The sequence below is a fragment of the Vipera ursinii genome (genome assembly GCF_947247035.1).
Source record: "Vipera ursinii genome assembly, chromosome: Z".
In the NCBI taxonomy this organism is placed as follows: Eukaryota; Metazoa; Chordata; class Lepidosauria; order Squamata; family Viperidae; genus Vipera; species Vipera ursinii.
In genome coordinates this window covers 17,044,467-17,059,638 of record NC_139517.1, presented here as the reverse complement: position 1 = coordinate 17,059,638, position 15,172 = coordinate 17,044,467, and the positions used below count along the sequence as shown (strand labels likewise).

Genomic DNA, 15,172 nt, shown 5'->3' with positions numbered 1-15,172 from the left:
ACTCCATCCAGCCGCCTCATTCTCTGTCGTCCCCTTCTTCTCTTGCCCTCAATCTTTCCCAGCATTAGGCTCTTCTCCAGTGAGTCCTTCCTTCTCATTAGGTGGCCAAAGTATTTGAGTTTCAGCTTCAGGATCTGGCCTTCTAAAGAGCAGTCAGGGTTGATCTCCTCTAGGACTGACCGGTTTCTTCGCCTTGCAGTCCAAGGGACTCGCAGGAGTCTTCTCCAGCACTCATAGTTCAAAGGCTTCAATTCCTTGGCGCTCAGCCTTTCTTACGGTCCAACTTTCACAGCCATACATTGCAGATTAGGGAAGCATCTGTTTAAGCCACTTCTGAATGTTATCTGGCTGTCCCTGGACTTAAAAATGCTTTGACCTCTTTTCCCCAAGTAACAACTGCTGCATAGCTCCATCAAGGGTTATCTTCCTTGCACTCCAGGGGTGGGATCATTAGAGATGTAGAACAAAGCCAGGGTTTTTTGTGATTGTGCCTTTTGCAAAAGAGGCAACGGGGAGAAGAGAGCCCTATTAAGGGTGAGGGAAAACACTCTGTGATCTCTTCCATCTTAAAATATCTACTCATTTGAACTTCCTGCGGTGAGATGGAGTTTGATGCTGCTGTGTGAGAAATTGAGATGGGAAGGGACAGAGTTTGGAGTTTTCCCCCCCACTCACACGGGGATTTGGTATAGGGTCTCCTGCTTGAGCAGGGGGCTGGACTAGAAGACCTCCAAGGTCCCTTCCAGCTCTATTCTGATTGATTGAAATCCAGATGCTTTGTGTGATGGTTCTAAGTGGATCATTGGGCCACGTTAGAATAAAATCTAGGGGGGGTTGGTGGGAGCGTGGGATGGGAGCCAAGATTCCCAATTTCTCTGCGAAGAGAAAAGAGCATAGGATGGAAGCCAGGGGTCTCTCCTCCCCCTCACCCCCAAAGCCTTTTATCCCCCCACACCCTTAGTCTGGGAACTGCCTCCAGTCTAAAGAAAAAAACTTGATTATCATGAGAATGACACCGCTTCTCTCCCGCCCTGCCTCACGGTGAAAGGAGGAGGAGGAGGAGGAGGGAGGTGGTTGTCATAGAAACAAGATTTAGGGAGAAAGGGAAAAAGAGGGCCTGGTGTGACTGAAAGACTCAGAGGCAGGAATGGGGGGCAAAGACCTTGGTGGGAACAGGGTAAATACGTGAATGGAAGGAGGGAGGGAGGGAGAAAGGGTGAATAGTTGGGATTGATATGTAGTAAATGACGAGGATGATGGGTGAAGCCAGAGCAGGTGGATCCATGAAAGGAAAGCTAACTCCCGGGATACTCCCATATGAGTAGGCTAAATGAGGAAGTCCTTTTTTCAGACAGGCTTCCTCAGGTGCCTTTGGGAAAAAACGGCATAAGTGGCTCAGTCACCAGTTGCTCATCTTGGTCCTGCTCCAAATGCAGCAAATTGAGCTGACTAGGAATGGCTGGCTGGTTAGGACGTCATTCAACATTGGTCAGTGCAATCTCTCCTAGATCGAGAAAGAAAGGAGTGGGTTTCCCACACCAATCCCCAACATTAGCTTAATGGGGAGAGGACTGTGTATGTGTGTATGTGTGCATCTCTTCCCGTTCTTTAATATTCTGATGGTTCTTTTGGCTGCTCTTTCTAAATCACGGGAAATCATCCTTTGGCCAAAAGCTGGAAAGAATCAAGAAGTGACATTTCTGGATTTGAGTACAGGTTGTGTTTCTGTTTGTTCACAGTGAACAAAGGCTAGCTTGCAACTAAGTCCACACTGTACTGATGGATAACTTACTTTTATTGGGCAAAGAGATGGAAGGAGAGCATTTACAATGGAACCTCAGGTGTCTTTATCTGTTTGCGATTTCCATCCTACTTCCCAGTGCTTTTTTTGTAAAAGAAAAAGGTGCCGGAACTCACACATGTCATACAACCCGCCTTGCCTACCCTACAAGGTGCCGGAACTCCGTTCTGAGCGTTCTATGAGAAAAAAAGCCCTGAATGCGGGGATGGAGAAGAAGAAGCATCCCAGATAGACTGGAAAAAAGATGGCTGGTATTTTGGTCCCTCTCGAAGCTAATCGCTATACTTTCAGTTGCAGCTGTTTCCTGCGTGTTTGTGTCATTTGGTGAAAGGCTATAATTACCCAACTGCATGCTTCCTAATTACAGTTAAGAAACAAGCTGGGGAGTGGGTGAGCAAGCACAGGTTGTCAGGACCAATCCAAAATGACAGAAAAGAATGGATGAAAAGATGTCGAGTCTTTCCTGTACATTGTTCTGCTCTCTCTCTCTCTCTCTCTCTCTCTCTCTCTCTCTCTCTCTCTCTCTCTCTCTCTCTCTCTCCTCTCTTCTCTCTTCTCTTTCTCTCCAAATCCGTTCCCAATCCCTGCCAGCTGCCATAAGGAGCTTAGACAGTTTTGCCTGACTGTAGTCGCGGGGGCAGCTCCCGTTCGCTTCGTGCGTATCTGTGGTCTTCCCTAATTTCTTTTCCTGTCCTCTCTCTCCATCTGTACAATTTCATCTGATGTGATTCTTCTTTGTAAGTTATCCTTGCTTCTTCCCCAGTTTCAAGAAGGAGAACCCTCCTTATTCTTGTCCAGGTTTCCCCCCCCCCAAGGCATGCCGATGCTGTAGTTTGGAAACGGCATGAATGGCAGTTTCCCATGTGCCTCGAAACCCTATCCATGAAAGTCCACCAGACTTAATTTGCCATTTTTGCCTGGTCTCATCACAGAGAAGAGTGGTGGGACCAGCAAAGCGGGTGGAGATTCGAAAGACAAAAAAAGATCATTTAGTGTATAATCACTGAACAGGAGTGTGGGATCCTATTAGGATCAATAAAAAGGCAAAGGTTCCCCCGCACATGCGTGCTAGTCGTTTCCGACTCTAGGGGCCGGTGCTCATCTCCGTTTCAAAGCCGAAGAGCCAGCGCTTGTCCGAGGACGTCTCCGTGATCATGTGGCTGGCATGACTGGACGCCAAAAGGGCACGGAACGCTGTTACCTTCCCACCGTAGTGGTCCCTATTTTTCTACTTGCATTTTTACGTGCTTTCAAACTGCTAGGTTGGCAGAAGCTGGGACGAGGAACAGGCACTCACTCTCTTACGCGACACTCAGGATTCGACCCGCCAAACTGCCAATCTTCTGATCGACAAGCTCAGCGTCCTAACCCACTGAGCCACCGCGTCCCTTTCAATAAGAAAGGCTATTTTCAAGGTCATCGTCTACACCATTTCTCTTTGATGTTGTTCACGGAGAATCAGGTCATCTTAACTAGGCTATTATTCCCAGGTGGAAGCTGTTTAAAGGCATAAAAAACCCCGTATGTGTAATATAAGTAGAGCCAAAGCTTTATTGGACTTAGCTAGAGATTACTGCAAAACAAGAAGAGAGAGACTTCAAAAAAAAAGGGAAGGATGAATTTCAGATGATCTCATTCTCATGCACGTTCATTATTCCCATTTCTGTACGACTTTTTATAAGTCTATAAAAAGCTTCCATGAAATTCACATTTGAAGACCCATTTAAATGTGTCTGTTAAATATAATTTTCTCTGAAGTTACTTATTTCTAAGCAGAGCATATTGTAAAACATACATTTAAAGTACATGTTGATATTCCTTTGAACGGAGAATCGATTGCAAAATTCAGAGACTGTGGAGCGTGACTGCCTATTTGGCTCCGAGTGTGTGCCATAAGATCAGCTTGTGTCAGTGATCAAACTCCTCAAGCATCTCTCTTTCCATTGTGGGGGATGTAAGAGGTGGACAGAGTCTAGGGGAAGAGAGAGATGCTCGTAATGTAGATGAGTTTTTATTGTCCTGGGTGGTTTTCACACTTGGCCAAGCTGTCAAAATTGAGAAAGAAGAAAAGTGAAGGGATCCATTGTATCCTTCCTCTGTTTCTGTCCCCACCTCCCTGCCCCCAAAAAGAGAAATAATTACTTTTTGGCTGCGGTATTACAGATCTCTTTGGGGTATGGAAAAGAGGTCTTCGTGGACACTGAAGGCCCTCCTCAAACATCCCACTTTCCAAAGAAAGAAACTCTAGTTTTATCCTTGCACAGAAAAAGGAGAAAGCATAAGCATAAACGTCTACAGTACATTTTTGATTATCAAGAAACATATTGCAGGTACCTTTACTTGTAGCCCAGTTTTACTGCAATGAACCTCCATTTCAGCCAGGAATATTCCTGGGCAGAAGGCTGAATGCAAAACCGAGATGTGACTCAAGCTAAGAGGAGGTCTGCTAAGGATATCTAAGCTCTTTTCTCCTGATTAATGACCAGAGTGGAAAGAAACAGGTGGTGTTTGCAAATATGTAAATAAAATACCTTCAGAATAATAAATATATAATTAAGCAAAATGATTGGGCAGAAAATAAAAGAGGTTTTTTTTTTCTTCCTTCTTTACCAACTGAGATGAAAGAAGGACGCCGTGTTTCCTCTCCGAAGCTAAACATGCAGCTGGAGAGCAACCAGAAAGTGCTGCCTGTTTTGCCTCCTGGAGATACTGTTATTGCAAGCGGCATATTTTATGTGAGAAATCCATAGCACGATCGCAGGCACTTATTTTTTTAATCGTGGTTTGGTAGCCCGTAAGACAGGAAGAAGACACAAGACTGGGGCATCCTTAAAAAAGAAAGGAGCTGAACATTTCACATGGAATATAGGAGAAGAATATTTGTTGTATTAATCGATAGACTAAGACTGGCTTTTTAAGTCCTCGTATTTAAATTTAGTTTTAACTTTGACCATCTGATGATTGGCTATGTGCCCTTCCAACAATCAGATTCTAAGACAGGTTATCTTAATTGTAGGTGGTTTACAATGAACACAATAAAACGTCTGTAAAATACTCACGCAACCCAATCAATTAAGAACCAATAAATGTAATTTATATTAAAAAAACTGTTCCTAAATCTAAATAAGCTCCTGAGGAAGATTGTTCTTGCCATTTCGTGAAGCACCATCAGATTGTGTAAGGGTGCATTTGATTTTGTGTCTGTGCATGCATACATACATGTGCAGACCTATATACATTTTTGTCAAATGTACACACTTTTAGAGGTTTTGTCATGCAATAGGCTTGTGTAAGTAGAATGTTGTGGGGGGAGGAGTAGTGTAGGATTGCAATTGCGAGATTTGAGAAGTGTGGACTAGAGTGGATAATTATATCCAGTCTGTGTATTTAATAAGAGACCTGTGAATCAGGTCAGCTTATTTTAAGATTTTAGAGGCTAAACAGAATTGCCAAGCGTTCATATTAGCATGAAGGCATGCACCTGATCAACTTAGGCTTCTGATGTACCAATTTAGAGTCATCTGAGGAACTAGATGACTATGGAAACAAATAAATCCCATCAGGTGGAAAACGAGCGGGTCAGTAAGAAGGCAGGCTAGAATATTCTTCTCCTGGTATAACTATCAAGTCTCCAAGACATTTTGCTTCCTGGGGTGCAGAATAAGATGGTACCTCTTGTCAGTGCTTTTTTTGTAAAAGAAAAAGGTGCCGGAACTCACACATGTCATACAACCCGCCTTGCCTACCCTACAACGTTCCATCCAAAAAAGGTGCCGGAACTCCGTTCTGAGTGTTCTATGAGAAAAAAAGCCCTGCCTCTTGTTATTTAATATACAGCTGAATTGGTAATGGAATTCTTTCTCAATAATGTTGTGACAGCAATCTCTATCACATCTGATAGATCGCTTCCCTATATCACAGTGTTTCTCAACCTCAGCAACTTTAAAATGGGTGGAGTTCAACTCCCAGAATTCCCCAGCCAGCATAAGCTGATAGCACAGCTGGCTGGGGAATTCTGGGCGTTGAAGCCTACCCATCTTAAAGTTGCCAAATTTGAAAATCATTGCTCTATCACCTTTAAGCAGCTTCTGAACAGCTTCCCTGAGGCTATGACCTCATCTTGCCCCAAAGTGGCACTGCCCGTCTAGTTTATGTCATAGGAAAAATATTCTAGACAGGAGGAAGATTCTATCAGATACAGGTAATCCTCAACTTACAGCAGTTCGTTTAGTGACCGTTTGAAATGACAATGGCCCTGAAGAAAGTGACTTATGACCATTTTTCACCCTTAGGGCCGTTGTAGCATCCCCTTTGGTCACATGATTTATATTCGGATTCTTGACAATTGACACACATTTATGAGAGTTGCAGTGTCCCAGAATCCCCTTGTGTGACCTTTTGACAAGGAAAGTCAATGGGGAAACCAGATTCACTTAACCGTGTTACTAAATTAACAACTGCAGTGATTCACTTAAGAAATGCGGCAAGAAAAGTTGTAAAATGGGGCAAAACTCACTTAACAAATTTCTCACTTAACAGCTTAAATTTCGGGCACAACTGTAGTCATAGGTTGAGGACTACTTGTATGTCCCATGGTAGTGTTTGAAGTAGTATAGCATGTATATTGTCTACTTTATCTAGGCATTATATCTCATAGCATAAAGAGACAGTGATGCCAAAAAAAACAACAACCCCCAAACCCAGGATTGTGAACATTTTTAGCAAAGCACACACCCATTGTTAAGGAACAGGGCTACAAGGTTTCCAATTCCTTATGTTCATATATTTCTCTTTCTTTTTCTCCACTTATCCCAACCCGTCACAGCGCTGGGATCGGCATCGGTTTCTATGGAAACAGCGAGACCAATGATGGAGTATACCAGGTCACCTATTCGTTGCTCAACGCTAACCACACGCTAAGCTCCATTGACAGTCTGGTAAGTGAACAAATGGGGAGGGGGGCAAGAGATCAAGGAAACACCTCTGAATATTGATGTAACCTCTTGTCCCCAGATGAAAGTTGGAAAGACATTTATATTCACATCCTAGGAATGAATCAAAGGTTGAAATTAGTTGTCAACAACCCTGGATGAGATTAAGTGATTCCTGTCTCAAGGATACATAACAAGCGTGAATCTGATAGGCTATTATTGCAATGGCAGCTAACGTGATGTCTTATGGCTACCAAAAGGTTATTTATTATTTTGCAAGCATTGGTGCGCGGGTGAATAGAGCAAAAGCAATATACTGACAGAAGACAATATTTATAGCTCAAGATTGAACTGTGGGGGTCTTCTTGGAGTTTGGTTGTTTTCTTGCCAATAATTCATTACCAAACCAGGTAACATCATCAGTGCTAAAAGGGAGTGGGGAATTGCTCTCTTTTTATGCTCAATACTAGACGAGCAGAGATTAACCTCAAGATTAGCAATAGACCAAGGATCAAGACGTAAACAATACTCCAGTCAAGGAACTACCAACTCTGAAAACACGCTAACAGCAAATCACAGCCTAATCAAGGAACCACCAGTAAAAAGAGAGCAAACCCCACTCCTTTCTAGCACTGATCGCATTACCTAGTTTGGCATTGAACGCGCCAGACCTTTGGAACAGCTTACCGGTTGAGCTCCGGATGGCCCCCGACCTTCGCTCCTTCCAGCGCGATCTCAAAACCTTCTTTTTCGAACAAGCTGGCCTGGTCTGACGGGATGGGGTTGGGTTTTCATAAATAGTTTTAATTTTAATATGTATTAATTTTATGGGCATAATGGTTTAATGGCTTTTTAATTTTTGTATTCTGTTTTTATTATGTATTGCCCTGTTCACCGCCCTGAGTCCTTCGGGAGAAGGGTGGTATACAAATTAAATTATTAAATTAAATTAAATTAAATATCTGCAAGAAAACAACCAAGTTCAGAAAGCACCAACGATCCCACAAAAGCAGTATGATATAAGGCAGGGCTTTTCAACCTTTTCACCCATTGTACCACTTTTAGGATAGGGCAACATCCGAGTACCACCAGTCGCCTAGCAAAATGTCAAAAACGTGATGACCAAAAAAAAAAAAGGAATAAAGTGAAGTACAGGTACTCCTCGACTTACAACAGTTCGCTTAGTGACTGTTCAAAGTTACAATGACACTGAAAAAAGTGCCCCCCCAAGCCACAGCTGAGCAAGACACCTGCCTGCCCGCCCGGCGGCGCTCTTCCTCCTGTCTGAGGTTTTCATTGTTGTGAGCATTTCTGTTGAGGATTGGCAGCGGGGGTTGGGTGGGTGGGGGTGTTTGGTTTTTATTCCCCCCCATCTGCTGGGTGGTTGCAGCAGGTTTTGGTCACTTCACATGACCTTGGGACACTGTGACTGTCATAAATATGAATCAGTTGCCAAGCATCTAAATGTAAATCAAAAGACCCTGGAGATGCTGCAACATTCCAGCTGATTGGCGCTTCTTCTGGGCTCAACAGAAGCGCCAGGATCAGTGCCGAGCTCCAGCTGGAGCCTGGCGCTGATCCTGGTGCTTCTGGTGAGCCCAGGCAGCCCTGCAGCTCCAGCCGTCTCTCGCTCAGGCTTGTGCGGTACTGCCACTGGTTCAGCTCATTCCCCTTCCCCGCTACCACTTTTCTAGGATGGTTGTGTACCACCTGCCAGGTGCCAATGTACCACAGGTGGTACCCGTACCACTAGTTGAAAAGCCCTGATATAAGGTATGCCGTACGGCATAGTCCTCTTCTATGGACAGGACCGAAGGCATGTTCTACTTGTACATCCTACTGATAAGTGAAGTCTTGCAGATGTCCTCAGAAGCCTAACATGCCTGATTCATAGGACTGGTATGGTTTCAAATGAGTTTGCAGGATCCAGTCTGGGCTGATTACCAGACCAAAGGTTTAGTCTTCCAAGCTTTTGGACTCCTACTGGAGCCCATCCTGAGGGAACCTCTCTCTAGAACATTCCGCTAGAGAGAAGTTCCATGAAGATGGGCTCCAGCAGGAGTCCAAAAGCTTGGAAGACTAAGCCTCTGGTTCCGGGGGCCGACCCAGACTGGATCCTGCAATATTATCCTGGGACACACATATACAGTACACCTTCATTTGTCAAATAAGGTTCTTTGTGGTCTCTGAGCTTGGCTGTTTTCTTGTAGATGTTTCATGAGCAAACAAGGCAACATCAGCAGTACTAGTAGGGAGTGGGGCTGGGTCTCATTTTATAAACTGGTGGTTTCTCCTGTCAGAGTTGGTGAGAGTGTTCTAACACCAAAGACCCCACAGTTCAATTCTGAGCTACAAATATTCTCTTTTCTATGGACTCAAAATCCAAAAGCAGTTGCATAACCTGTGACTCATCTGCAATGCACAGATTAGTGGATAGACAATTTAAGCTTGTATTTGATTAGGGTTTCATACGCTTTCCACCGAAAGCAAATGTCTTTTTCATATTTACTCATTTGCTGAGGAAACCCCACTGCAGTACTTTTCATGTTGCAAAGGATTCTGGGGCCTATTGTGTGGCACACGTACTCCCCATCAAAGGCTACTCAGCCAGTTGGATTCATGGTTTCCTTGTATGAACACAGAGTGTGACAGGTATGGTACATTCTCTGGCAGCCATCTTGCAGCAGGGAAGGTAAATAATGATATTCTGTTGGAAATCTATTTGCAATTGTTTTGATTGTTTATTTTAAAATATTTATGACCTTTCTGCTGCCTCCCAAAGTACTTAAGAACAAAAAGCGTACAACAATCAAATCTGATAAAAACATTCACAAAGCAAGAGAAGGCAGCAATAAAATCTCAATCCTCTACTCTGCTCCACAAAACAAAACAGTCCTCAAGTTAGTCAGAAGAGCAAGAATCCGAAGAAAGATACAGAGGTGAATTCTAATGCCAGGATAGCAAGGGCGCTATCATAGATATTCTATCTTCTTGATCACTGAAGGTAGAAAGATTCAGAGGGATACTCCTTGGAAGGAAAGTTTGAAGTTCAAGTAAAATAAGTTTTAACCAGAAATAGCAACCCATTATTTTACCCTTGATCAAATAAACAAATTATATATTCTTTCTTCCAATGACCCTTTACATTCCTCAGAGAAAGTTTTAATATATGTTTTTTTTCATACTCCTTTTGTTTATTCTCTCAAAATTCCTGGTGCTTTTGTCAAACCTCTTTGGTAGTTCAAGTGTGTCAATTTCAGCAAATCCCATTTGTAAATCCAATGTAAAAATAAAATCCACATCACTCTTCTGATTTATTATTTGCATGTCTTTTTAAATCATTAAATTATCATCTAATTTCATTTGTAAATCCACTATTTCCATCTCTTCCTTGTTAGTTATCATTTCTGAAGCCACCTGCAAATCAATTTCAATTTTATTCAAGGGGTTTGTTTTTCTTCAGCAACAACTTCTGATTCTTCTGTAAAGGTAAATAATTGTACCCATTCATTAAAAAACACTCTTTTAAAGTAGCCATCTGGTGCCCTCTAGTGTCCAAACTCTGTCTTATCAGTTATTTTGAAGCACAAACAGAAATTTTCCCATGAGAAAGGTTCCTTTCAATTAATTTCAAAGTCTTAAATCAAGTTCATTTGAGTCCTTAATCTCTTTAAAAATTTTAAAGCCAATGCTACATTATTCTGGTGTGTTTGTATATTCAAAAAAATTTTTCTTACAAATCTTTAAATTTGTATTTAAATTTTGTTTCTCAAAGGTAATCCTTTGAGAAAACTCACCTGGTGGTTTCAATAAAACTTGCCAGTCTGAAGGTTCTCAATCTTTAAAAAAAAACAGCAAAAAAGATTAAATCCAAAATGATTAAAAGATGAGTCTCGTTCAAACTTAGAATCTGTATAGATTAGGGGTTCCCAACCCCCAGTCCATGGGCTGGTACCAGGCCATGGCATGCCAGCAACCGGGCCACACAAACAAGCAAAAACCCATCCATGAGATGCAGGAAGCACACAAAACCATGCACCCTCCAGTCCATGGAAAAACCTCTCTCCACGGACCCAATCCCTGGTGCCCAAAAAGTTGGGGACCTCTGGTATAGATAACATTAAGCAGCTATAATCACAATGGAATCAGTGACTTCTACCCAATTGCAAGCTAACAGCTCATACACAAAAAACAACTGTCTGGAATACATAGGGGTAATCCTGCAATCTCTCCTTTCTCCAGAGATATTTTGGCAGCCCAAATCCCACATTCAAGTGTCATTTTCAGCCACAATGTGTCCCTCTGTTCTAGGGGGCATCAGTTCATCATGGTGGCTCATGGGAAGCTCTTGGTGGTTGCCCTGCTTTCAAGTTGGATGGCTGGGGAAAAATAGTATATTCTTGAGAAGAAGCTTGGCTGTGAGCTATCTGGTGTAACAGGAACATTTGGCAAATGTTACACTCTGTCATGAACTTGTTTGTGTACTTTTTCATGTAGATGAACATCTAAAGTTCGCTGCCAAGACCTTGAATGTCTCACAACACCATATAATATACATGACCCTCTTCCTCTTGATGTAGCTCAGCATGTTCCTCTTCTTACGCCCATATAGGTCTCTGAAACTGTGGCGCTCCTTTCAGCCACAATACGGGGGGAACTGACACAGCTTGAGGAGACACTGTCCCAGAGGACTGAACTGGTGGCTGTGGTTCGGAACACACGCCGCCAGGCCGAGGCGGTAGCACAGACCTTGGATGGCATCCCCTTCTGGAAAGAGGCCCATGGAGGAGCCAGCATCCTAGCAGAACAAGTTGGCTATTTGGAAGACTACCGGTAAGATTCAAGACTGTGGAGAGGCTATGATTTAATGAAAATAAATCCGATAATAGTATAGAAACCAACTTAAGGAAAGAATTGTTGCAGAAACTAGGACTGACCTCACTTTCTGGCTAGGACGGGAAGCTGCTTCAGTGGGTGGTTGAAAGCAGAGACTGGGTGGAGGAAATCAGGGCTGAATGCTGCTTACCTTTGTGCCTGTAAAGCACCCTGATTCTTTCAAGTTCAGGGGAGAATTCTGCCTCACCTCCATGATGGTAGAAAAATTCAGCATTGGTCCAGTCAGTTTTGGTCCATAAACAGGAAGGATTCCATCTTGGTTTTTTTCCCCTGCAGGTAATAATGATCTGATCTTAATCTGCAGTTAGGGAAATAGAACAGCACAGAGGAAAATATAATCCAAGGAAGCACAGGTGGGTTGAATTGACCCAAGTGGAGATGACTAGAAGAAATGAGGGTTGAAGCACATGGCATGCTGGTTGAAAATGAGGCAGCAACTATGCCACAATAGGACAAAATAGATGGAAGATGTACTCTTATAGCAATCTTCCAACATCTCAGAGACTGCCACAAAGAAGAGGGGTGTGTGTGTGTCAACCTATTCTCCAAAGCACCTAAAGGCAGGAAAAAGAAGCAGTAGATTGAAAGTAATCAAAGAGATATCCAGTCTAGGAATAAGGAGAAATATCCTGGCGATTAGAACACTTCTTCATTTTTATTTACTCCGCCGTTCTCTAACTCCCTCAGGTGGTTGGCCTACATCCTGTTGCTGCTCTTGGACCTTATCATCTGTCTCCTCACCTTGCTAGGACTGGCAAAGCAGATCAAGTGGCTGGTAATCGTGTGAGTGCACCACCTGGTGGGCATATTTTGGCACAGAAATCAGGGGCCGCTAAGCAAGAGCAACCTTACGAGAGCTGTCCTAGTTCAAGAGAGATTTAGGTTGATCTTCTATCATCCATCCCAATTATGGTTCCAAAAGAATAAATCACATTCTCTTAAAGATAACCAATAGCTTGGGATTTATGGTGGATAGAGGAAATGCTTGCTATCAGATAGAGGCACAGGTAACGATGTATTATAAAGATATCCCGAAGTGATGAATAATCAGTTCCAAAGAGTCACACTGATAAATTTAATTTTCTACAAACGGGGGAGAGATAACTTTGCAATATTCAATTTATTCACAGCTGTACCACAAGGCATAAATGAAGGCAGAGGAATCCTCTCACAAGATAGCAGATTTAATAATAATAGGACTGCCCTAGTTATTGGAGTTCCTGGACATCTGATAACAAATGGGCTACAGAACTTAGCAATTCCTGGCTGAACAACCAGGGCCAGCATCTGCAGGAGTACTGGAAGAAAAGTTTTTTTACCAATAATGAAAGGTGCCTTCAGTGCAAACTCAAACATCTGGATTATTGTTTGAACACTATTGGCATTGACAAAAGCACCATCAGTCAATTGCAAAAGGCAACTTTACTTGGAACAACTCACAGCCTGCATCGATGTCTTTAACACCATCAAACAACAAGCTCTAACTATCCCAGGTCCTTGGAAAGGTAGCTAAAACTGCTAAATCCAGTCTGGATATCTGGCTGACTGCGCAATCCACCATAATAATTTGTTAAATTTATCTGCCATCAAATTCCAATGATTTTTCAGATTTTTGTTACCACCCAGATGTCAAAGTACCTCATATTCACTGGATTCGCACCAGATGTGTTGCTCAGTAATATATTATGCAAACCTTTCTGAGCCGTTTAGGCTTCAGTGTTATTAAGTTAATTCAGTTTAGTTAATCAAGGGTTACTATGCTGTATTACTGAGACCAAAAAACTTGGTTCAGGAGTATGTAATTTCCAGCTTTGGTTTATAACTGGCTTCCTCAATCTGATATCTTACAGATATAAAGTCATTATCTCCTGTTCTCTCTTCCTTATTTTTTTTTCTCTCATTGCATTTTGTATCAAGGCCATTTAAAAAAAAAGTACACTACAGCCATTCCTTCCTGGTGATTTGTAGCATCTTGTAGTATATAACCCAGCCGGTTATAAAGCCTGCCCTCATTACTGTTATCTCAGCACAATGACAGTAGAAGAATGTTATAAATCACTGGTGAGGAAATGGATTTAGCTAGAGGGCCATTCTCCACTGCTGAGTTAAAGTTTTATTTATGAGTCAGCAGAAACCACTACAGTATAAAACTTGGTGATCTCACAGCCTATTGTACCTGCTTATTATAGCCACTGTGATGTAGGGTTGATGGATTCCTTAGAATTTGTTTTCCTCCCATCCCCAAATATCATCAGTGGAAAAAATGATTCTCAGTCATCCAGGTCACAGTTGTCCCAAAGGTGCTTTTTCGAACGGCGACTGGACTTTGTTTTTCCTTGAAGACATTTCATCCCCCATCCAAGAAGCTTCTTCAGTTCTGACTGAATAGTGGAGGATGGAAATTCCTTGCAGTCATTTGGTCATTAGATTCTGAGAGTCCTTGAGGCCACTTGAAGGTTTACCTGTGCCCTCAGGGTCACTTGAATTGTTCAAATGGGTGTGGAACCTTTCAACAGTTCCAAGAAGGCTCCACACCCATTTGCACTATTCAGGTGAGCCTGAGAGCACAGATAAACTTTCAAGTGGCCTCAACGACTCTCAAAAAGAGTGCTAATGACCAGATGACTGCAAAGAATATAAATCCTTCTGTCCTCCACCATTCAGTGGAAGGAATGCTAATCTGTATATGGCCTGCAAGTGGTCTTATCCTTAAAGCTTTATTCCAGGACAATTTAAGGACAGCAATGTGTAGATCCCCTTAGCTTCATTGTTGCCCACCCCCATCCTGTGTCATCAAGAAGTGGGAAAACCACCAGCAATCACTCTCTTTAAAGTGTGATGGGGAGACGTGTGATGGTGGCTAAATACCTGAGATGGAGAACTTAACCATCTTTGAAGTTGTCCATCTGACGTCACTTGGTATAGAAGAGCTTCATGCCAGTAACTTATCACTGTGACTATTTCTGAGCATGGGTCTGTGGGTCTTTTAATGACCAACAGACCACATTCCAAATAACCTGGGAGGAGGGTAAGATGCAGGAAGTCATAGTCCACAGTTAAAGCCCCATGGTTACATGACTGCAATATATGACTTTTTTCCCTCCAGAAATGCATTTACTTCTGTTTTCTGGCATAGAACACCCATCAGGGACAATAGATTCACTTAATGACTGCTGCAAAGAAGGTTGTAAAATTGGGCATGGTCACATACATGGTGACCTATTTAATGACTGGAATGATTTACAATTGTAATTCTGGGCTCAGTTACATCATAAGCTAGTTTGGTTTATATAGACTCTCAACTGTTTCACATGGAAAATTCAGGCTAGTGGCTGGTACTGTTATTAGCTTCATACTTAGCATATTATGACTTATTTATTGCTTCATTGTAAAAGAAAATGGAGGGGGAAAAAGAGAGATGCACAGTGTTGTTGTGGACTGTAATAACATTCATTTAAGACATGTCAGGTCTTAATTATAATTTAAATTAAACCTTTTAAGGGACATTTCAGGCATTATAAATGGTTTACACCAGTGTTTGTCA

The 15,172-nt window shown here is 42.4% G+C and overlaps 1 protein-coding gene across 1 annotated transcript in view; it reads left to right on the top strand.

The window, feature by feature from the left end:
• The window catches only part of TTYH1 (tweety family member 1), a gene marked incomplete at its 5' end in the record, with an annotated part of 93,955 nt that overhangs the window by 54,678 nt on the left and 24,105 nt on the right, over positions 1 to 15,172 (top strand). The window contains 3 exons of the mRNA XM_083378828.1: positions 6,627 to 6,738; positions 11,345 to 11,565; positions 12,316 to 12,411. Of these exons, the coding sequence (XP_083234954.1) occupies positions 6,627 to 6,738; positions 11,345 to 11,565; positions 12,316 to 12,411 (429 nt within the window). The remainder of the gene's footprint in view (positions 1 to 6,626; positions 6,739 to 11,344; positions 11,566 to 12,315; positions 12,412 to 15,172) is intronic.